We start from the raw sequence: 24,443 nt of genomic DNA on the forward strand, positions 1-24,443 counted from the left end.
GAACAGCCGCTCCCATTCACTGCAAAGCTCTTTGCTGTATCTGGAGCAGAAATGGCCACATGCAGAACAGAAGCTGTTTGCTTGTTACTTACCCGATGTTTTAGGGGTCTGGCAGAGGCAGAAGTAATTAATGCCAGGAGCTGGAATTATGCTTTTCTTGCCCATTAACAGCTCCAGGTAGAGTAGGCAGTGAAGTTAATAGGAACAGAAAGCATCAGTCTACTAGAGTGCAGCACCTTAAAAAAAGAGGCAAAACAGGCTGTTTTGACAGATGTCTCAAAAGCCAAGAGTGAATTGAAAGTGCTCCAGCATCTCCATTTCCCACTAAGCTCTGTGAAATGGAGTCTGCAGCAGGTTTGGGTTCGGATGACGTTCTGTAATTCCATTTATTTTTATGCTAGGTGCATGACCCAGAAGAGGTGACACTTCGGTTATCACAAGCAAGAAGCATCCCACACATTAGCAGGAAACTAGCTCCAGAGGCTTGTATCTGTGTAAATTCCAATGCACCCTGCATGCTTTAAGTGTGGCAATGGCACATTGTGTCATCTGGAAAGCGAGGCGGCTGCTCGCAACCACTCCACCGCAATTGGAGTAGGATGATTCTTTGGCACCTCACTTGCCCCAGCACACTCGAAAGCTCTGATGTTATTTAGAGCTCCCGCTTTGAATGAGAAACCACAATGTGTAGAGCAGAACAAAGCCTAACATTTGTGAAAACTAAATCCTACAAATGGGGAAGGTAAAGGATTCACTTGGGATTCAGTCCCTCCTTCGTGTTCACTTCTTTCCCACTGACTGTATCATGCTGGAAGATGCAGGCCCTGTAGGTCAGTATCTTGTCTGTTTAAAACATTCTAAGCCAAATTCAGTCCTGGTGTCAATCCACAGACTCAGCTGGAGTTACCCCCGGGCTGAACTTGGCCTATTTTCAACTACCTAAAGCAGTTGTGATCCCTGCAGGGTTTGCAGAAGCAGAGAAGAGAACTCTGTGCACCCATGAACAATGCCCAGTCCTTTCTGGTGTGTTCCACAGCTCAGAGAAGAGTGTGGCCCAGACATAGCAGAGGGTGTAACATTTGCCAAAAAGAAGAGGTAAGGCAATGGTTAAACTGAGGTTAGGAAGAAAACTGTTTAGCATATTACTAAACTTCTACTCCATGGCTTTACACATTCCTCAGCTAGTTATAGCAAACCAACAGGAAAGAAAAATCAGTGTCACATCAGCTTATTAAGATGCAGCCCGGCCGGCAAGTATTGGGAAGGAGGCAGAAAACAATTTCTTTGTTCTATGGATCAGTGATGGATTGTGGAGAGCAGGATTATTGCAACTTTTTCTGAGCAGCTCAATGAAAAGGAAGCTCAGTAACACTCAGTCACAGTTTGAGCAGCAGCACCCCTTGTAGGCACTGTCCTTAGAGAGGAAATGCCTCCCCGCAAACTGGGCCAAGAGATCCTCCTGATAAAGGCCAGATTCATGGGGCAGAGAAACTCCAGGCTTTGTATCCAAGCTAACTGGGAAAATGAATTAATTCATGTAGGAACCACATGAGGGCAAAATTAGCTTCTTTGTTGCAGGAAATTGTAATCAATTTCCGACTGTGTCAGAGAAATCCAAATTAAAAGAACGTCATGAAGTGAATTTGCTGAATGAGGTCATCCCTAAACACGAAACAAACCCGCACAACGATATTTTTATCTGGCAGTTGGAGTGTTTTCATGTTACTCTTGTCACTGACAGTTCGAAAACCTCGACTCTATAAGCAGTGCTTGCCTGAGCTGATGAGATGTATCACACCATTAACTTCACTTTCATTTATAGAGCTTCTTTCATCTGTCAGAACCCCAAAGCGCTAAAGAAACTTAAAACGGATGCACAGACTATATCTGGGGATTACTTCACCCACGTCTCGAGTAGAGCTCTGCAGAGGTTTAACAGCTCACAGCAACACTTTAGGGCAGAAAATGGACAACATCTATATTAGAAATCACAAGGAGAACGTTCAGTAGGATGAATGCAATTACCCAGGTCAGAGTGTTAATCCCTGGATCATTCTTGTGGGAAGTGCCATGGGATCGTTAATGACCAAAAGAGACTAGGACATCACTGAAAGATGGCACCACTCAGTAGCGTAGCACCACCTGTCATCACCATGGACCACTGGGAAAAGCATCCCCTTGTGAATCACCAACAGCACCATGCAGCATTAGACTGTAAGGGACACATTCATATGTGCGGGGAGATTCATTATGAGGCAAACACAACAGTGACAGCTCCCTCCTAGGCACTGAACAGGACCAACTGCGCTTATCTTCTGAGTTCTGACAACGTTCACACACTGAGCTGGCAGTGCTGCAGACCAGTTGACTACCAGGTTATTCTCACAAACACTTTTGCAATGGCTCAGTGAGGCAGTTCTCTGGAAACCAGATCCGATGCTTCGACAGGAACCACATCCACACCTCAGAGGAGTTCTCTGGTTAGACAATACCGGCTGGCACGCCATGGATACAAACAGGCTGCAATTAGGGATCCCGGACTGGGACCGTGTCTAGTCCTGCGTCACCATTTTGATTCTTTGAGCTCTCCCTGTGCCTCCTCAGTCGTACTTTCTTCAGAGCTGACTTGCTCCCATCTCATGACTCACAGCCACGCTGCCACCCACTGTATGGCTCAGGCAGGAGAGGGTTTCGCATTCTCTTTGAAAGCATCATCCCAGAACAGACTAGCTACAGCAGATGTGATAAACACTTTAGGCTTTGAACAGCAAGTCGGCCACTATGGGTCACACGCCAGAGCCCAGAGACTTAACACTAACTGCAATGCTCATGGGAAGAGCTGGTGAAACGATATCTTAGTTACAAAAAAATTAATTACTATTGAATGTCCCAATTCAGCAAAGGATTTAAACACATTCGTAAATCCACCCCTATTCAGCACAGCACCTGAGGACATTTCATTTGAAGCACATGCTTTGCTGAATAGGGTTGGATTGCTGAGGCAGGGCCTATGGCATTAAAAATGATTCTAGTGGCCATGGTTGATGTGACGTTATCAGGTTAAATAAGACCATGTAGATCATAGTTGCGACCACTGTCATATAATTGCAACAAATCTTGTACAAAGTGTGGCATGTAAGATGTCTATGGAAAGGTTATGATTTGCTGAATATGATTATGCCATTTGTATGCAGGTATCATTTTTGTATCTGAAGTTATAAATATTGACCACGTATCTTTATTTCAAATGTGTTTGCTCATGTGGTAACACACGCGAGGTACTTAGCCAACACATTGTGAAGGAACTCAAGTTGAACGGCCCATCAAGGAACACTTAACTCACAATGGACCGTGGGAGATGCCTATCTACACTTAAAAAGCAGCAAAGCATAAGCTTTCGTGGGTGAATACTCACTTCGTCAGACTTCTGTTAGTCTATAAGGTGCCACAGGACTCTGTCACTTTTTACAGATCCAGACTAACACGGCTACACCTCTGATACTATCTACACTTAACTGACTTTCCTGTGAACTTCTAACTAGAGTATGGGTAATGGCCTCTGCTATGACTAAGCGAAGCAGGCATGGACATGTGACTCGCCCATGTGACTCCATTTTAGTTACTGTAATTTTCCACAGTAAGAACAATGGGTTTCCCTTCACTTGGCAGAAGCTGTAAAAGGCCCTGGAAACATCTCCATTTTGCCTCTTTCCTGCTCAGACCTCTGGACTATAAACTCACACTAATGGGAGCATTCTAACCAAGGGACTGAGGACCTTCCAATGATTTGGAAGCAACCAGAGACTTATCAAGCCAGCAGTTTATTCCATCACTGCTACAAACCTGATCTAAGAACTTTGCAATTGTTGTATGTATTTGATTCCTTTAACCAATTTTAACTCATCTTTCTTTCTTTCTTTTTATAAATAAACCTTTAGATTTTAGATAGTAGAGGAATGGCAAGAGAAAGATGTGAGTTGTATATTGACCTGGGTATGTGGCTGGTTCTTTGGGATCAGAAGAACCCTTTGGTTAATGAAATTGGTTTTAAATAACCACTCATCATTAAGTCTAGTGGTGTTTTTGGTGGTGGTAAGTAAGGAGACTGCTTTTCTGACTTCTTGTTAGCCAGCGTGGTGAAACAGAAATTTACTTTTGTTGCTGGTCTGGTATATTTTATGGGGGAATAACCACCAGTTTTGGGGCGTCTGCCCTATTTCTCAGCAGTTTGTCCTGAATTTGGTATTCTCAGCTGTGACCCACTGAGGCACAGTGATACTTGGCCTTCTCAGAGCGTGTATATTCTCTCCTCAAAATGGAGCCATTCTTGGGTAACCTACCTGCCCCCTCTGGCTGATACCAAGACAGGCTAAAGAGAAGAGAAGGTAGCAACGGGTTTGGGAATGGCTGCTGGTAGGAGAGGAGGGGCCTTAAAATCCTCAGAGACAGACAGGGTGTGAGTTCTTACTCAGCACAGTTTAAGAGCAATTTACTCCCAGTCAAGCCAATCCACGGACGACGAACCTGCAGCTGCTATGTCACCCTTCAGTGCAACCACCTCAATTCATTACAACTCCACCCTTCAGCAGCCGACGTTCAAATACTGTTATTTTAGAGGACTTGTCTGTGAAATGGGACCCTGTCAGGTGACCAAAGCTCCATGGAACTATTAGAAGTTGTCAAATGAAGGCCCTGGCTTCCATAAAACCGCCTGGGCTTTGTGAGGGCAATTCCCTCCTTGAAGAATCATTCTTCCATTTTTGTGCCTTCTCCCCAATCCCAAACTGCAGACGCCTGCAGATCAGGTAATCAGAAATCTACTCGTATTTGCTGTCACAATTCAACAAACCAAACGCTGCACCTGCAAAAATTGTTGGCCGGGTTGAATCCAGGGCCAGGGGGGCAGGAGGAGAATCAATCTCTACAAAAATCACAGCAGAGTCTGGCTTCCAACTGCTGAAAGCTCCAGTGTTTCTAGATTACAACCAGATGTTACATATTGTTCAGCGACTGGCAACATCACAGGGTTTAATCCTGTTGTGTGACCCTGACAATGCTCCCACAGCCCTGGATTCACACAGGCAAATCATACCGAGAGGTTATTGAGGCTCAGACAAACCACCAGGAGGAGGCAAAACACAAGACCTAGAATGTAATCAAAGACTTGAATCACTGTATCTAATTATAGGGAAGAGCAAATCACTAACCTGTTGTTTAAAGGGTCTAAAACACAGTACAGAAGAGTAATTTGAAAAGAAACAACCTGTCAGCTGGATCATGTAGGGCATGACCCTCAGTCCATTTAAAACACACTTTATAACCAGGTTTCAGAGTAGCAGCCGTGTTAGTCTGTATCCGCAAAAACAACGAGGAATCCTTGTGGCACCTTAGAGACTAACAAATTTATTAGGGCATAAGCTTTCGTGGGCTAAAACCCACTTCATCAGATGCATGCAGTGGAAAATACAGTAGGCAGGTATATATACACGGTACATGAAAAGATGGGAGTTGCCTTACCAAGTGGGGGGGTCAGTGCTAACGAGACAATTCAATTAAAGTGGAAGTGGGCTATTCTCAGCAGTAGAATATCAAGGGATGAAAAATCACTTTTGTAGTGGTAATGAGGGCAATGTAATCAGGGTGGCCCATTTCAAAGAGCTGACAGGAAGGTGTGAGTAACAGTAGGGGGAAATTAGGTTTTGTAGTGACCCATCCACTCCCAGTCTTTATTCAGGCCTAATTTGATGGTGTCCAGTTTGGAAATTAATTGCAGTTCTGCAGTTTCTTGTTGGAGTCTGTTTTTGAAGTTTTTGTTGTTGAAGAATTGCCACTTTTAAGTCTGTTATTGTGTGTCCAGGGAGATTGAAGTGTTCTACTGGTTTTTGAATGTTATAATTCTTAATGTCTGATTTGTGTCCATTTATTCTTTTGTGTAGCGACTGTCCAGTTTGGCCAATGTACAGGGCAGAGGGGCATTGCTGCCACGTGATGGCACATATCACATTGGTAGATGTGCAGGTGAATGAGCCCCTGATGGTGTTTCCTCCCTCCGATACTGCTGAGAATAGCCCACTTCCACTTTAATTGAATTGTCTCGTTAGCACTGACCCCCCACTTGGTAAGGCAAATCCCATCTTTTCATGTACTATGTACATATACCTGCTATTGTATTTTCCACTCCATGCATCTGATGAAGTGGGTTTTAGCCCACGAAAGCTTATGCCCAAATAAATTTGTTAGTCTCTAAGGTGCCACAAGGACTCCTCAATGTTATAACCAGAGACTTTTAGATTGGCTGTGAGACAAATTTGATTACTTTGAACACTTGTTTGGTTAATTTAAGTATGGTTATTAATTAAAATACTGGGGTGGGAGGAGAAAGGCAAAGGACATAGCTTACTACAGCTTTGAAAGTCCCTGCATTCAAATGGATCCTCCATTCCCCACAGCCAGTTCTAGCTTATGTCTCCAGACTGCAGGTCCTGCCAGGAAATATCAGTTGGATGGCAACTTCCCTTGTGAGGTTATTCACACTCCTCCTGTGGAGATCATACTAACAGGTATTCATCAACGAATATTTTAACAATCAGGGTGTATTCTGTGGGAGAGGTTTAACTCAGGAATTACAACCAATCCCTCTTCTTTGGATTGCAGCAGGTCTACTTAGATGGACATGAAACAGCTGGATTTTTCAAGTGTCAGATGCTTATTTTAAAGGTGGGAGTGACACACAAGATAGGTAGAGGTGGGATAATGAAAACCCAAGGCAATGGGGAGTGGGGTGGGGGGACAATTCTCCTGTGCAATCAGTGCAAAGCAGTGTTTGCTTTGTTTTCAGTGCAGTTTATTTGCTCAGAGCAGGAGAGTGCCATTCACAAGCAGCAGCAAGGCTGACTCCCAGACGGATTGGAGTCAGGCACAAAAAGGGAAAGTGACTGTGGATCAGGACCTTGGACAGCTACTTCCTCTCCATCCTTTCTTCACACCAAACTCACCTCTATCATAAAATGTTAAAGGGTCCACGACATGTGGTACTTGTGTAACACGGAGCCCCACTTGTGGTTCACTACTCTCTCAGCAACTCACCAGACCTGACAAACTCACTATACCCAACACATTGCTGCCATGGTATTTACCTATACAGACTGTTATCAAATGACAACGTATATCATAATGGTCATTATAATCATTGTGGGGTGCTTGTGTGAGTAACAATGACAAAGTTGTAGGTGTACACTGAAAACATGCTCAATCCATGAAACAAGGCAGAGCTGGCAAACAAGTTTGTCTGAGACAAAGGAAAGTTGAGTGGCTTGTCGGCCTGGGTCTCGAATGTAAATGGAGCAGGCTGAACCAAAACAATGAGCATGATATTTGCACATTCAGGCAAAACGCGAAGCCGACTGATAGAAGAATGAGAAGAACACAGGAAAGACAGCATCGTCCCCACCCTGAAGAACAATCAGCGGGGGAGAAGAACATTGTCTGGGGTCACACTCCCAAGGGTTAATGGACTGTCAGAAGAGGGGAAAAGACATTGTAGTTATCCATCTCTGAGGGAACAGAGAGACCAACACTCTTTGCATCCATGAGAGCTGGATTCCAGCCCAAGGAGTGGGTAGCATGTGATGCTGAGAGGCGGCATTAGGCGAGAAAACTACCTTAGACAAGGATTGTAGCCTAAGTTGTAGTCACTAGAAAGGCTATTATTCTTCTGTTTTATTTGTAACCATTTTCTTTTCTATTATCCTTGCTTAGTATCACTTACATCTCTGTTCTTCATCAATAAACAACTTCTTGTTGTAGTAGAAATTCATCTCGGAGCTGTTATACTGAAGAAAGGGGTTCATCCTCAGCTGATCTAGCCGGTCGATGTGTGCACTGTCTCGTTGGAGACAGCAGATTTGGTAACTTCTGCAAGTCTCCAGTGATGGGGCTGGACACTGCAGAGGAATGCTCTTCAAGGGGGGCTGAACATTGCGGGCACCTAATGTTAACCTGCCAGGCAAGGATAGGACTAGTAGAGGCTTGAGGGGAGCAGCTGAGTGGCTGACAGGCCAGTGTTGCACTGAGCTGATGCCAAGACTCTCCCGCTGCACGCAGGGTGTTAAACAAGGACACGCACAGGCGTTGGCGCCCCACGAAAGCATCACAACTTCTACGTGGACTCCAATACGTAGAGGCCTTCCAACAATTCAGAGAGTTATTTCAGTTGTTATCAATGAACTCTTGAGTTAAGTGACCCATCACATGCTAAACAACACAAAACAAGGTCTGTGCTCTGGGAAGCTACAGACAAAGCCAGGTTTGGTAAAACAAAGGCAGATCCCTGTCTGAAGTCACAAGAGCAAATGAGTTTGTCCACATTTGTCCATGCCACCAAAACTAACAGTTTTGGCTGACGTCTGCATCAGTGGCAGCCTCTGCGCATGAGACAATCGGGAGTAGAACAGCAGGGGCTGCGGGTCAGGAGTGAGGGGCAGAACTCTGCGCGTGTGGGGAGCACAGGCTGGAACAGCAGGGGCTGCGGGTCAGGATTGAGGGGCAGAACTCTGCGCGGGTGGGGAGCACAGGGCTGGAACAGCAGGGGCTGCGGGTCAGGATTGAGGGGCAGAACTCTGCGCGTGTGGGGAGCACAGGGCTGGAACAGCAGGGGCTGCGGGTCAGGAGTGAGGGGCAGAACTCTGCGCGTGTGGGGAGCACAGGGCTGGAACAGCAGGGGCTGCGGGTCAGGAGTGAGGGGCAGAACTCTGCGCGTGTGGGGAGCACAGGCTGGAACAGCAGGGGCTGCGGGTCAGGAGTGAGGGGCAGAACTCTGCGCGTGTGGGGAGCACAGGCTGGAACAGCAGAGGCTGCGGGTCAGGAGTGAGGGGCAGAACTCTGCGCGTGTGGGGAGCACAGGCTGGAACAGCAGGGGCTGTGGGTCAGGAGTGAGGGGCAGAACTCTGCGCGTGTGGGGAGCACAGGCTGGAACAGCAGGGGCTGCGGGTCAGGATTGAGGGGCAGAACTCTGCGCGTGTGGGGAGCACAGGGCTGGAACAGCAGGGGCTGTGGGTCAGGAGTGAGGGGCAGAACTCTGCGCGTGTGGGGAGCACAGGCTGGAACAGCAGGGGCTGCGGGTCAGGATTGAGGGGCATCAGCAGAGCTATATTCCTGGGAGCACATCTGTGGCTGCCCATGGTATGCTCATCCCTGGCCAGCATTATCCAGTCCCTCGTTTTCATGGGAACTACATTCTCAGAAGATGGAACCCAGTAGCTCCCGGGCAGGCTGTCACCCCTCCAGTGAGTGCACAGCGCACAGCGGATGTTATGGCTGCGAACACTCTTTGTTTAAATAAACAATAGCGTAGTGTAGTCACTGCAGTTGATTAGAACACACAACAGACAGTGCACCTTTGGGGTTACTATAGTAACGGTTTTCACCAAGACCCAGCTAACCACACTGATTCATCTTCAGTAGCTGTCTGCAGCTGTTTAAGTTATTTCTTATTGCTGCTGTATCTCACAGAGACCCTTTGTTTTCCCACACTCTGCTGACAAGCTTCCTCGGTCAGCTGGACTATTGCCTCCACACCGAAAGGTCCCAGTTAGATGAGAGGCTTGCAGGAGGCACCTTGCCATGCCAGACCACGCAGAGTAAAACATTACAGCCATTTATCCAAACTGTCTGCCCTGCCAAAGCCACCAGACTCGGGGGATTTATTCCCCCCCCCACTCTAACAAAAGCCTCTCTAGAAGCTGTTTCAGGGGATGAGCTGATAGAGATCTAATCACCCGATCTCTGTCAGCAGAGGGAACCTCCAAGCTCTTACTGCAACAGGAAGGGCTTCTTTTGACACTGCCAAGGGAAGAAGGGTCACCCTTCTGGGACAGGATGTGCTCTGAGATGTCCCTGCCAGCCTTCCACTCAGACACCCTGTGTCATGGTGAGCCACCCTGCAGGTAGAGGAATGCTCCCACATGAGCCCGTCAAACAATCCGTTCTAGCCCCATCTAGTCTATAGCACTGCCTATACTGCGCTCATCACTTGTAGTATCCGAGTGCCTTCCAGCTGTGCATTAAGCAACACAACTAACATCTGTCACAGGTTTGTTCTCCCATCCTCTTCCTGGCAGGAGACGTGCGTGGAGTGGAATGTCTTGCTTTGGACACACACATACACAGCCCCATGTTACACAAGGCAAGGTCAAAGGAACGTACCTTGCACTCAGAGCAGAAGTGGTGAGGTTTGTGATGGTCCTCAGGTCCTGGGAGAGTTCATTCCACCTTGGAAAGCTCCATCTCCTGCACAGATGAGCTTTACCCTTATTGTAGAAAGTTCCATTGTGCCAGAGGAATGAAGTCGTCGACCATGGTCTTCACCCAAGAGCTTTAGTCAATCTTCTCGATACCTTGGGCCCAGGCTGTGGAATGCTGTGAAGACAAGGACTGAGACCTTGAACTTGTGTCGCTATTCAATGGGGAGTCAGTATACGGAGTGCAGGACAGGCGTGATGCACGCGTGGTAGCCAGTGCTGCTGAGGAGATGGACTGAAGCTTTCTGTACCAGGTATATTGCGGTGCTGTAATCCAGCCAGGAGAGGATGCAGGCAGACCATTGCTCATCAGGATGGGGTAGAGTCTCCTAACTAACCAGATACGGCAGCAAGTGTTACTCATGGGCAAGGCTACGTTTTAGTCACAGGTATTTTCAGTAAAAGTCATGGACAGGCTACGGGCAGTAAACAAAAATTCACGGCCCACGACCTGTCCATGATTTGTACTATAGACCCCTAACTAAAACTTGGGCCGGGGGGTCACGGGTGCTCTGGGGGGGCGGTCTGGAGGCACCGCAGGTACTGGGAGGGGGGCACGTGGTGGCACGCGTGCCTGCTGGTGCTGGAGGGAGGGTTGGTGGGGCTGGTAGGTTCCCTACCTGTTTCCGCACAGCTCCCCGGAAACGACTGGCATGTCTTGCAGCTCCTATGGGGAGGGAAATCCAGGGGGGCTCCGTGCGCTGCCCACGCCACGAGCTGCAGAGGTGGTGCCTGTAGGCAGGGGCAGCGTGCAGAGCCCCCCGGCCCTCTGCCTAGGAGCTGCAGGAACATGCCAGCTGCTTCCGAGGTGCCCCCGAGGTCAGCGCCGCCCTGCACCCAACCCTCTGCCCCAGCTCTAAGACCCCTCCCACACCCAAATTGCTGCTGCTGGCCCAGGGGCTGCCCAAGTGCTCGGGCAGCCCCAGAACCAGCCGCACTGGCTGCCGCAGAAGTCATGGAGGTCATGGACAGTCACAGAATCCATGACTTCCATGACCTCTGTGACAGACACGCAACCTTACTCATGGAGGCTGCTATAATGTGAGAGCTCAGAGTCAGTGGGGCATGCACGAGCCTCCTCCCCTATGGACTGAGCATGAGCCTCCTCCCCTATGGACTGAATTGATCAGTTGTGTGCAGGGGCGGCTCTAGGATTTCTGCCGCCCCAAGCAGGGTGGCACGCCGCGGGGGGCGCTCTGGCGATCGCCGGTCCCGCGGCTCTGGTGGACCTCCTGCCGGAAGGGCAGATTGAAAGGGGTCCTGCATGGATCTGTCCTGGGTCTGGTTCTATTCAATATCTTCATAAATGATTTGGATAATGGCATACAGAGTACACTTATAAAGTTTGCAGATGATATCAAGCTGGAAGGGGTTGTAAGCACTTTGGAGGATAAGATTAGAATCCAAAATGATCTTGTGAAAATGGAGAAATGGTCTGAATCACACAGGATGAAACTCAATATGGAGAAATGCAACGTACTACACTTAGGAAGGAATAATCAATTGCACAAATATAAAATGGCAAATGACTGCCTAGGGAGTACTGTAGAAAAGGATTTGTGGGCTATAGGGGATCACAAACTAAATAAACTAAATAAAACTATATGTTGCAAAAAGGTGAATGTCATTCTGGGATGTATTAGCAGGAGTGTCATAAGGAAGACATGAGAAGTAATTCTTCCACTTTCGTGAGTACTGATAAGGCCTCCGCTGGAGTATTGTGTCCAGTTCTGGGCACCACACTTCAGGAAAGATGTGGACAAATTGGAGAAAGTCCAGAGGAGAGCAACTAAAATGATAAAAGATCTAGGAAACCATAACCTATGAGGAAAGATTAAAAAAATGTTTTGTTTTTTTTTCACTCTAGAGAAGAGAAGGCTGAGGTGGGACATGATAATAGTCTTCAAGTACGTAAAAGGTTGTTATAAAGAGGAGGGTGATATATTGTTCTCCTTAACCATTGAGGACAGGACAAGAAGCAATGGGCTTAACTTGCAGCAAAGGAGATTTAGGTTAGACGTTAGGAAAAACTAACTGTCAGGGTGGTTAAGCACTGGAACAAATTACCCAGGGAGGTTATGGGTTCTCCATCATTGGAGATTTTGAACAACTGGTTAGACAAACACCTGTCAGGGATGATCTAGATAATACTTAATCCTGCCTCAGTGCAGGGACTGGACTAGATGACGTTCTGAGGTTCCTTCCAGTCCTACTTTTCTATGATTTTCCCCCCACCTTTCACAGCCCTTTTTCCTGCTCTCAAGACGAGGCAACACTAACTCCTCCCATTCGTTACAATAAAACGACCTGACCACAGGCTGTTTCTGCATTTATATTTTATTAACCATTTATTGTTTGTATTTATTTTACTCTCACATTACAATCTCAGAGTTTTTTTTTTAATATCTTTTTTATTTTTGTAAAATAAATAGAGATAAGTGAACTTTTAGGTAGGATGCTCTCCAGAGCCTTGGTTAAACTTCATGATTGAATTTTTGCACCAGACCTGTGAAAACAGAGCCCAGACACGCACACGCTTAGATGAAAGCTCAACAGGCCGAGTCAGTTAAAAACCCTACTCCTGGCTGCACAGGGAATGCTGGTATGAAGACAAAGCAGCTTCCCACAATGCACCTTTGCATTTTGCCAGGTATCGCTTGTTCTTTAAACAAATCCACTGATTGAGGTTAAAAATCTATGGTGTTTGTAAATAGTGCATGTTAGTCAGTTATCTGCAAATCCCAACCTCTGTCTTAATGCTGGCCAGCACGCCTGTCCTTGGCCATTCCCTGAGCTCAGAGCCACACGCAGAGGGACAGGCATGGTAATCAGAGGGGCGAGACTGGTACCACGGCAACAGACACTGGGGCAAGTAAATCTGTGTAGAACAGCAGCTCCATGGGCCACCAAGAGAGGCAATTTTTTTTTAGCCCATCACTAACTTTTGGTAGTCCACATATTAGAAAAACACAGACTTTTAGGTAAAACAGCAGCTCCTCCAGCTTTCCTTCCACCGCTTTCGATTCAGCATCCTGTGAGGCGGCCCGTGGATCACCGTAGGGTACAGAAGACTGCAGTTGTGCTTGCGAGTGGGGTGAGTGCCCCAGCTGGGGTACCTGCCTCAGTCCCCACAGTTCAAGCCACCTTGCAACAGGAATACTTTGAGATTTGCAGACAGCAGCGTTTTACTATTTGACTTTTAATGGCAGAGCACGATAGGATCCTGGCCGATTCTGATGCCATGGCATTGCCTGGCTGCATTCAGACTGAATGAGCATCTCCGGAAGCAGAATGATGTGGCATGTTATGGGCAGCGACAAGGTCAGCCATCCCCAGCTGAGTTCAGTATGGGAGGTGAAACTACTGCCCACAACAAAAAGCAGCAACAATGTTGTTCATTTCTTTTCTCATTAACACTACTGTCATTGACTTAGGCACCTCAGCTGGCCTGTGAGTAACGGTGAGGCCAGAACCAGAATGGAGAGAGTTTTCCTAGATTTGGATAGCTTAGCATCGTCATTGTTATTTTACAGGGTTTTGTTCTTTCTGCCCGGCTGATTCACATCTAGACAGTACTTTACTGGGGAAATGCTCCCTTCAGCTTCGTCACCTCCTTCCCCAAATCAATCTCCAGACACATTATGGATTCCAAGGGACAGGAATCTTCATTACCGACAGGCATGAAAGGCGTGGGAGAGGGTATCAGCTTTCCCTAGAGTTGGGGACAAGATGGTCTTGCACGAGGCAGAATGATCTGCTTTTGGCCCCTCTCCCTCCAGGACGGCAGTGATTCTCTTGTTATCAGAACATACACGTGGATGCCCAGATGTGTAGACACACAAGGACATGCCAATGCAATGCATATCTGCCTGGGTTCATACAGACACATACAAATATGCCCGGATGCATATAGACCAAGGTGCATGCAAATGCACATGTATACAGCTGGGTGCATACCGTCACGTCTATTAGCTAGCAGAATATTAGCACTTCTGAGAAAAATGAAAGCCTGTGGTTTAAGGCGGGGTAGAACAAGCCCTCTCTCTGTCTATGCAGTTGTCAGGACATCTCGTGTGCTCTGGGGGTGTGCTGTGGGCAAAGGGACAGCGACTCCTGAAACAATGGAGTGAATAAGACAAAGTCTCTCACCCCATTCACCTGCACTGACACACGTACGTGCCCATGAACAGAAAGTAGCTACATCAGACACAATCCAATTTCCTTAGGGCACTGAGGATGTTGCTCATTTTCTTGTTTCTCCTCCATCTGGATGCAGAGCTTTATGGCCTGTCAGTGTTCCACACTGCTACTGTTCTCCTCACCTCCGACCCCCTTCCTCCTGCTGCCATGCACGCTTGTCTGCTCGCTCTGTCTGTACTGCCACTGGAGAGAGGGAGGCCAGCGAGCACAGCAGATGATTTCCTGTCTCCCTTCTCTCGGTTACACACAGATTGCTCAAGACCAGGTGTGATATTCTGCAGGCGGCCAGCTGGGATCCTGTTGCCTGCCAGAGGGGCTGCTCTTTGGCACAGGATAGGTAACAGGCAGAGGGGTCACTTGGTAGGGTGAGACTTCATTCCTTAAGTTACCTAGACCCCCATGAAAGAAAAGAACAAAGACTGAAATAAAAAGCCCCTCACAAAGGTATCGTCTCATCCAGTCCTTCGGAGCCTTGGAACCATGTTTGTAACAGAAGCAACCACTGAAAACAAAAAAGAAATGTTCCTTTTCTGTAGTTTTCAGAGGTTCTGGCTGAAAAGAAAATAGAAGATTGTCTCTCTTTCCACCTCTCCAAATCATCAGTAGCTGAGTCAGAAGAAAAAACATGTTCAAGTTATGGGTTGCAGCAGCAGCAGCCAACACTAAACATTCAAGTCGATCATTTCTCTATATACATTACAGGTGAGACATGGCCCTGCCCGCTGGGACTCTCTCTTTCTCCAATAAGGCTGCTGTTATCTGATCCGCTTTTCCACCGAGTACACGGAGATGTAGTAGTCATTGCTTCCAACCGCCAGGTGAGGCTGTGGGACGGAGAGCAAACAAGTGAAATATGCAGGAGTCACGTGGGGAAGGGAAAAGGGCTACAAGATACATATCAGTCCAGGTGGGGAGTCGCAGCATTCTGAGCACCGCTGGCCAGATGCTCGGGAGCTCCTAGCCGGGACTGCCAAGGTAGCTACAACAGTCTGTTTCCTCCACCTATCTCGGCCTATATGTCTGCACACTGTATGCCACTGTTTCAGCTGAAGGAAAAAATTATGGTGGCCATCAGCTGCCAAGTTCTAGTATAATTCTTCTAAATGTGTTTGTTACAAACAATCCCCTGGATTGAAAATTGGCGCGCTTCTATCGAGAACCCCAGGAGCAATTCCAGGCTTCAAAGAGACCAGGACTAGAGGGTTTCTTTGTTTGTTTATTTTAAAGGAGACAAATTTTTCAGACTTGCTAACCCCCTCTTCCCATCCCCCAAACCCAAGGACCAAATCATTCTTTAGGTGTTTGACTTCTTGCAGGGTGATTTCCCAAGGCAAAGGAGCAGCAGACTGAGATGCACAAGCTCCCCTTTATTGTCTTCCGCCTCAGGATGTAAAATGTACATAACCTCTACTAGCAATCCAGAGAAACACCCACCCCTGTCCCCCCAGCCTGCCCCCAGATCAGAGGGCCAATAGCATGTCACATCATAGCTCATCTTCCTCTCGCTGCTCTGTCCACTGCTTCAGGCCCTTCATCAAATGCCACTGTCCTTTCTCATTAAATGTAAACCACTTATGTCCTGACCTTCAAGGTTCTAACATGACTCCGCCCCCTTACGTGTCCCCTTTAACCTTCACCTGCTCCCTATTCCCCATCCAGCTACTTTCTGCTACTCCTTCCAACTCCCTCAACTATTCCCATCTCCAGCCGTCTCAGGACATACTGCAAATGTGTGACACCTCCTAATTAAACAACTGCCAACCACCTTCATTCCCCTCCTTCTAAAGACTAGTGCAGAGCCACCAGCTCTGTGACACATTCACATTGAAAAACTCTCTCCACCCTGTTTTGTTCTGAATTTTACGAGCTTGTGCCTTTAGATTGTACAGGAACTCTTACTTTTTCAGCAGTGTTTTTTGCTGCACAGCACCATGCACATGTACAGTACTATACAGTGGTAAGGCGGGTTCGGACAGCAGCCATTTCCGAGGCACTTGGTGATGGTATCAGTTTTAGAGGAAGAGCCACAGAATAGAGAGGTGCACTGTAACCTGGGCTAAATTTTGGCTTGTCTCATGTGTATGTGCTGGCGGAGAGAGCTGGCTCCTGTAGAATAGGGTGGTGGTGCTCAGCTGAGTCCTAGGCTAACACACCTTACAGAACATCTCTGGCATAAGCTGCCATGAGCGAAAAGCTAAATCAAAAGGCAGTTCCAGAGTGAAGTGAAAAAACGGGCAGTCAACCAGTGAGCAAAAGTGGCTCAGAAGTTTGGAGTCCTGTTCTAGCCCTTAGTGGACATTTCTGCACATTAAATAACTACCACACACTTTGGTGCACTGGCCATATTCGCATGTGCTGCTGTTGGGATAGGATGGCAATGCATTGACAGAGCAGGGTGGCTTCGAGGACTGAAGCAGCTAGGTTGCAGGTTAGGGACTAAGGTGCACTTGCAGAACTGTGTTGGGCAAGACTGTGCAGCACCCTCCTGTACAAAGGGGAGGTCTTTCGTCATCGTGACCAGCTCCTTTTTCACAGAAATTCATGCAGAACTGCAAAAAAAATTCCAAAGTTAAAAAGAAAATACAGACCCAATGAGGATGGAAAGCCAGGCAGCTGATGGCTCCGACTCTCTGTCCCATAAATCCATCATAGTATTTGATATTGTTGATCAGCTCTCCATTCCCATTGTAGATTGCAGTGAACTGATTCATTGAGCCACTGGAAGGAAGAGAGAACATCATGTACTCACCACATTCATTCAATACTATTCTACATAAAAGGTTTTCTACTCACTACCACTTGGCTACGGAGACAGGAGTCATTTATAAAGCAAAAGTGTGTACCACGCGCGCTTATAAGCAAAGAGACTGGTTTTAATCCACGCTGCAGCAGCCTCACCACAGAGAGATTTACAGACAGGCTCAAACTGAGGATTTATCTCTTATGCTGTAACTTCAAGATGTAAAATATATAGAGCCAATGAAAAAGTGCATGTTCACCTAAGGTGGTTCTCCCACAGCTACCAGGGCACAGTGACCGTGAAGTGGATGCTGGGGCTCCCCCCTCAGCCCAGCCGTACACCTGCTGCCTTTGGGTAGGGAGTCTGACACACTGAGAACTAGCAACACCCTGCACCATCACTCTGAGTCACCAGTGCAAAGGTTTCAGTAACACACAAAAGGGTTAAAATACCTGAACTGCACACATGGGAACGAAGTGGCACTGGTCATAGCAAAGGGAAAAAAAGAGACATGAACGGTATTTGTAATGATGGATTTCTTCTCTCTTTTTTCCACAGAGGAGGTGGGATAGGGTCAGAACCTACCATGCAAACAGATTGGCCTGTGGGTGAATGTCCAGGGCGGTCAGCCCTTTGACTATCTGAAGGACCTTCACAGACTCTGGCATCCGGGGGTCGAAGAAACGGACATCTCCATTCACACTATCAACAGAGGAGGTTCACATTAGACTCTGTCCCACTGGAAGTGCAGCCTCGAAAGCCCCAGAGAAAAGGCCATTCTCTTGCCTGCGAACAGACCACCATTATGCACGGCAGAGCCATAACTGGGCATTTTAGTGACCGGGGCGAGCAAGCCTACTTCCACCCCCTACAGTTTTCTTGTCATTTCTCTGCCCTCGCGGCTTTGCGCCCTGGGCGGCTGCACTGCCCTGGTTGTGGCGCTGACAGGACTACACCCGAGAAGAGATTCAGCCCAGTACCACCTCTCCCGCTCTACGTCCAGCATGACTGTATCCACCCCAGCACCACTGGTTTCCAGTAGGATCCACAGCAGGCGAGGTGCTGTGTACACACACACACAAAGGAAAGAACGTTTGCTGGCCCCAGGAGTGACTATTATCTGACTCCACCCCCATCGACATGACAAAAGGGCTTTCACTGGGATGTCACGCCCACAATACAACAAGCTGTGTATGAGGCCCCAGTTCCTTTTCCTCCCTCCAGTGTGACTGCTCCAGTCCAGCAGCAGGCAGTAATCTGAGGGGCTCCTATGCAACCGCCCACGATGCCAGTTATTTGGACCCTGGTCCATAAGTCCCTTGCTGTTCAGAGGACTCTGTGGAGCAGGTGTCAGCAAACGCTGATTAACAGCTTATATCTTCTAAGGGTCGATCCAGGCAAAGCTACCGGTGCAGGACAGAACTGGCCCCAGATACGGCCACCAGGGTATGGCAGCAACACGGAAAAGATTCATGGCCGCTCTGACCCAATTAAACAGACACCAGGTGATGAGATAAGCACGATTTAAACTGAATAATAGCAGGTTCTAACTAAAATGAGGATGTCAGACTCCACTGGGTCTAATGCTGCTGAGGCACCCAGTGATAATCAATAGAGTCAGCGATCCTGAACCAGCAGTACTTAGAAAGACACTGATCACCTTTAACACAACTGTTGCTGAACTAGGATGCTTATGTAAAGATGTTTGAACCTTCATAGAAAGTTCAGTCTGCACAAGCAGGGGCTGGAGTGTTTCAAGGAACTAGACCCAGTCCCAAACAATGGAGTTTTGAGATCAGATGAAAATTTAAAAACTCGGTTGCTGATTATTCCTTAAGCAGAGGGATTATTAAAGCTAGATTACTCTATGGGCACAGGTGGCGCTCTATACCAGACATGCTGTTCCCGCTCCCCTCCCCGCAACTGACGTATTTTCTCCACAATTAAGCACAATTAGGAAGTGAGTCTAAGGCACAGCTAGCTAGGCCTACCTCTTGCAATACTCTATGAATCTGTAAGGCTGAGATTTTGGAATAAGAATTCTTAAAGGACTATTAGAGAATAGGACAATCTAATCATGGTCCTAGTGGTTAGATCAAAATGGCTGGACAAAGGACCACATGACTATCCAGCCTAGGTGTCATCATCCCTTCAGTCATATGAGTGAGCTTCCCCTGGTGATCTGGTTACAATGGTCAATTCTAGGTTATAAACTCATTCTCTCGTGCTTTTTGATCCAGATGAGGGTCCTCTAGGATTCCGCTGGGTAATTATTGCCAGCGTTGCCAACTCAGCGACTTTGTCACTAGATTTAGTGACTTTTTGGTTTCCCTAGAGAGAAAATAAGTGTCCAAGTGACCAGTGATAAATCTAGCGACTGTCACTGCCAATCACAGTGCCATTCAGAGAAAGACGTCACCTATATGTATAGTGACAAAATCATTCACAAACTGCTCAAGAGTGTTGATAAAATCCATTCCGTGCTCTTCTTACTATTTTCTGTTGCACCCCAAGTCAGTGTCATTACGTCTCAATGGAGCGTGTCCTCGGAAGGAATCACATCCCAGGGCTGCTTAGGCTGAGATCACTATAATCTGCAGGCGAGGAACTGAAGTCTGCGGAGGCTAATTAAATACTTTGCTAAAGCCAGGCACACGTTGGAGAGAGCAGCACATTTGCCAGGGCTTGTTTTTACCCAAATGTTCTTTCTCGCTGCTCCATAGTAGGCAGCACACCCTGTGATGCAGGGAATGCCGGCTAATGAAGCGGGCTGGGCCGGGGAGGCAGGTTAGAGTGAGGAGAGCTGCATGGATGGAAGGTGGGGTGAGATGAGACAGGGCCATGTGCCCCAACGGGGCAGGGGGGCACCGGGCCTCCAGGGATGAAGCCCTTACTACAGGATCAAAGGCAGAGCTAGCTTGATTTCAGTTCCCCTTTACTCCTTCCCCTGGCTTGGCCTGGGGCTAGCTGCCCAGCTCTTTTCAGAAATCAAACCCTGGAAGTGGGGGGAAGGGGTCCAGTTAGCAGATTTTTGTTTTTAAATCTACTTTCTTGGCACCCTGAAGCACCAAGCTCAGGTGAGGCGATTGCCCTCCTCCCCCTGGCTCTGGGCTCTCCCTTCCACTAGCCTGTCAGCTCAAATCCAGGCTGGCAAGAAAGGGAGGCTGGCAAGAAAGGGAGGCTCAGCTGAAATTAACCAACCCAAGCCGTGCTGGGCTGCCGTGTACAGAGCACCCTTCCCAATGAGCAGAGGGCTGCAGTTTCCTTCCCAATGAGCAGAGGGCACCCTTCTGATGAGGATGGTGTACTGTTGTAGCTGCTTCTGGTGTGCAATAAAATGTAGTAAGAGCATGGAATAGATTTTATTAACACTATTGAGCTGCTTGTGAATGCTTTTGTGACTATACTCTCCTGTGTGTGCGCGCGCAGGGTTTGTCCGGTGACTTCCTGCTATGTGGAGTTGGCAACACAAATGTCTCAGGCATTTCAGGACATAGTTATACTGGAACCAGTTGCTGGCGATAATTCTTTTACAAAAGCCACTCTTCATGGATACTGTAGTTATTCCAAGCCCGAAGGCATTCCTTTCTGGAGAGGAAATGAACTGCAGGATGGCTTGTTTGACCAGAGTCCAGTTGCTTTGGGATGGGGGACCAGAGATTTTCTCCTGCCTTTCTGACACTGCTGAGGAGGATGTGGAGGAGAGGAAGCGAATGTTTGCTCCTTCAGACAGAGGCATGCAAGGCAGGGATGCCAACCTGGCTCCCTGGGATTGCTGAGGGAGATTATGAGGAAGATTAAAAACTCTAATATGGGAGCACTACAAATCTGGCAGCTGCACCATTTAAGCCCCTTTCTAAAAATCGTGATAAATTTTGCCACTCTATCCCCTGCCTCAGGAAAGCATTACATCCTGGAGAATTATGTTCTGTTTACATTCTGTAAACAAGGAAGAAGAGCATCTCTGTGGACAAAGTGCAGCTTTGTGACCGTAAATTGTATTCTGCTGTCCCTTTAACAGGCAAATAAATATCGGCTGCTCTCCACACAGTATTTACTGAGCAGCAGAAATGGATTTATGTGTAGAAAATTGCTAGATGGTGAAGTAATCCAGCAAGCAATATGCCCAGGGGATGCAGAGTGAACGTCCTCTCCTCTTCTGTCCTCTCACCTATAACCCCCACAAGGCCATTTGCAACAAAGAGGCAGAAACAGAGCATACAATGTCTCCTAGAACCCCCTCATGCACTTCCAGGTAGGCTACAGGTTTCGTTCCTTCTCCCTCCTTTCCCTCACCAACTTTTGGAGCAGGAGTTAACTACTGAGCTGAAATGCCAAAGTGCAGAGTTTTACCTTCTTTGGTGTTGACATATCAGTGACCAATTTTTAAAGGGAGAGGAAAATGTCTCCAATGTTCAAGACCTTTTTACCTGACACTCATGATGTTGCCTTCAGGATGTTTCTGCAAATATGCTTTCACGACCCAGGCTGTGTGCTCCCGGTAGGTCATGACGCGGCTGAGGAGCAAGCAGAGAAAGGGGAAACTTTTTGGAAGGAAATCTGAGGAGGCACAGCGAGCACCTCCAATATCTGCAGCTGGAGCTCTGCAGCTGGGGACCTTCTGAGTCCTGCTGGTTGAAATCATGGAGGTGAAGAAAAGGGCCACTCCTTCTCACACCTCTGGCCTTTGTTAGCAAACCTGGGGGGTCTAATGATGCAGGGCATGATCCTTGTCACTATGCAGGCAAGCACCACAGAGCTCTGAGTCAGCTGAGAAAATCCCTGAACCAACAGGCTTCCAGCAAGGTTGCTGAGGTGGGACAATATTAACGAATGGGACTGGGCACACATGTACTATAATGAAGGCGATAAAGGGCTCACTGAAACATTACAAATTCTTTCAGTGACACATTCTAGTTACTGAAGCCAGTGTGACAGCTGGTAAGTGCACTGCGAACGTGGAGCCTTTACGACAAGAGCCCACAGAGAGGAGACCATTTGCCAGTCAGGGGGACTGCAGTGGGCTACAGGGAATGCTGCAGTTAGTTACCATTCACTCAGAGCCATCCTCCTGTCATAGACACGGATGGACCCATCACCGAGCCCTGCCACGATCAACGAGCGGTGCGAGTCACACGACAGGCTGGTCACACAGCTGTCAGCTCCTGTGGGGATATCCTAGGGACAAAGCACACACACAAACCAGGCTGAAAGAGGAAAGGGCCTCCAAAGCCCACAGCCCAAAACAGGAGACATTGGGTAGATCTACACGGCAATAAAAAACCCCTGGCACCGAGTCTCAGAGCACGGGTCAAACGACTCGGGCTCGCGGGGCTCAGGCTGTGGGACTAAAAATTGCAGCATAGACATTCGGGCTCAGGCTGGTGCCAGGCTCTGAGACCCACCCCCCTCCGGTGTCTACACTGCAATTTTCAGCCCTGCAGCCCGAGCCTCATTCGCCTGAGTCAGCTGACCTGAGCCAACCATGGCCATGCTGCAGGTCTTTGACTGCAGTGTAGATGTACCCATTAGCTACCTTCCAAAGGGCCTTCTGCTGGAGCCAGGCTCGCCTACGTGTTTCAAGGAATCTCCTCTCTCCTTTACCCTGATCACAAACCAATTTAAATTGTGATTTTCACACATTCTCCCTCCCTGCAATTCTGCGCTCACATGGGGGCAGAACTGAACCTCCAGCTGGGACAAAAGGAACACGTCTACACAGCATTTCGGAAGGAGCCTCCGAGCTCAGGACTTGGGCTGGTGCTTTAAAAGCAGCTGTGTAGACAGCACTTGGAAGTTATGGCTCGGGCTGGAGCTCAGGCTCCGAAGCCTAGGGAAGGGGGTGGGCTTCAGAACCAGAGTAACAACGTCAAAGAGCTGTCACACCAGTATTTTTAGAGCGCTCACGCAAGCCCTGCTAACTCAAGTCTGCAGACCCAGACTAAGAGGCTCACTCCAAAACGCTGTGTAGACATACCCAGGGATGGCTAGCTTTCTGCCAGGCTGTTGTCAAGGCAATGACAGGAATCAGTGAGCGGTGAGTATGGGGTCGCTGAATCAGGACTGTCCCTGCAGCCTGAATGAGTCACTGCCCCAACCCTCAAAGCTCAGCCTGGGCAGCGAGACACAAACGTGGGTTTCCTTTGTGGCAGCACAACGCGCGCTGTTCAGAGATCAGCTTTTGGGAATAATTAAACTTTACACACCAAAATAAAGGAAAAAGTCTATTTCAGAAAGGAAGAATCATTGTTATTCTCCTCCTAAAAACACCTAATTAGTTAAGATAAATGTCTGCAAGGAATTCCTTCCATAAACCATCTTCAGCTTCTGTTGGCTGTAAATGCTGCTAGAAAGGCAGGGTGGATAATAAAAAAGCAGGAGGAGATGAGCCATTGAAGAGACATACACTTGCTGAAAATAAATAGCTTGCAGCTAAGTCAGACATGTAAAAAAGAAACCAAACCTACATAAAAGGGGAGACACAGCACATGTTATAGGCAGCAGCATCTACTTAAACTCCTGTTAAAGGAATGGATCTGCAGAGTCCAAACCAAAACACAGACAAATCTTGAGAGGCAGTTTGAACGTGCCTCTGAGAAAGGAGTAACAAACTTGTAGAGGACTGAAAGGCAGTAGGACACTGGGTCTGATCAAAGAATAGATCTGTTAAGAGGGAGACATTTCCATGCATCAAACCAAAATCTATTTCCTGGAAGAGCTGTTACCTTGGCAATGGAAGTAACAGACCTGCTAAGAAAAGCTTTGGTACAACAGGAGGCCTTTTCATTTCACAGGTTTCTACTGTATACCATATACCAGGGCTCGGCAACCTTTGGGAAGTGGTGTGCCAAGTCTTCATTAATCTACGGTTTCACGTGCCGCCTTTGGCATGCGTGCCGCAGGTTGCCAACCCCTGATATATACCATGTAAGCACTTAATCTGCCATTAGTTCTGAAACCCTCTTTCTCCTCTGGAAAGAATAAAATCATTTTGTCAGAAAATGTCTCCCATTAGTCATAATTAGAGTCATTCTGGGTAGTAAGAGTCATTCTGTTTTGTCATTTCCATTTTTACTTTATCAGTGTTTTGGCTCTCTCTTACACCTCTCATCAGTGGATCTCAGAACCCTTTACAACCCCCCTGTAAGGCTGGGAATTATTGCTCCCATTTTACAGATGGCTACGTTAAGGCATTGTGTCATTAA

At 47.6% G+C, this 24,443-nt stretch overlaps 1 protein-coding gene across 4 annotated transcripts in view; it reads right to left on the minus strand.

Moving 5' to 3' along the window:
- Window positions 1–12,617: 12,617 nt before the first annotated feature.
- The window catches only part of RPTOR (regulatory associated protein of MTOR complex 1), a 273,244-nt gene continuing 261,418 nt past the window's right edge, over window positions 12,618–24,443 (minus strand). For 2 of the 4 annotated variants that reach the window (XM_039501519.1, XM_039501517.1), the window contains 6 exons: window positions 22,289–22,416; window positions 21,669–21,755; window positions 17,824–17,940; window positions 17,691–17,720; window positions 17,087–17,216; window positions 12,618–15,322 (listed from right to left, as the gene is read on the minus strand). In XM_039501519.1, the coding sequence (XP_039357453.1) occupies window positions 15,254–15,322; window positions 17,087–17,216; window positions 17,691–17,720; window positions 17,824–17,940; window positions 21,669–21,755; window positions 22,289–22,416 (561 nt within the window). In that variant the 3' untranslated portion in view covers window positions 12,618–15,253. The remainder of the gene's footprint in view (window positions 15,323–17,086; window positions 17,217–17,690; window positions 17,721–17,823; window positions 17,941–21,668; window positions 21,756–22,288; window positions 22,417–24,443) is intronic. The other 2 variants (XM_039501518.1, XM_039501520.1) reach the window with 1 other exon arrangement.

Source organism: Mauremys reevesii, linkage group 15 (genome assembly GCF_016161935.1).
Source record: "Mauremys reevesii isolate NIE-2019 linkage group 15, ASM1616193v1, whole genome shotgun sequence".
NCBI lineage: Eukaryota > Metazoa > Chordata > Testudines > Geoemydidae > Mauremys > Mauremys reevesii.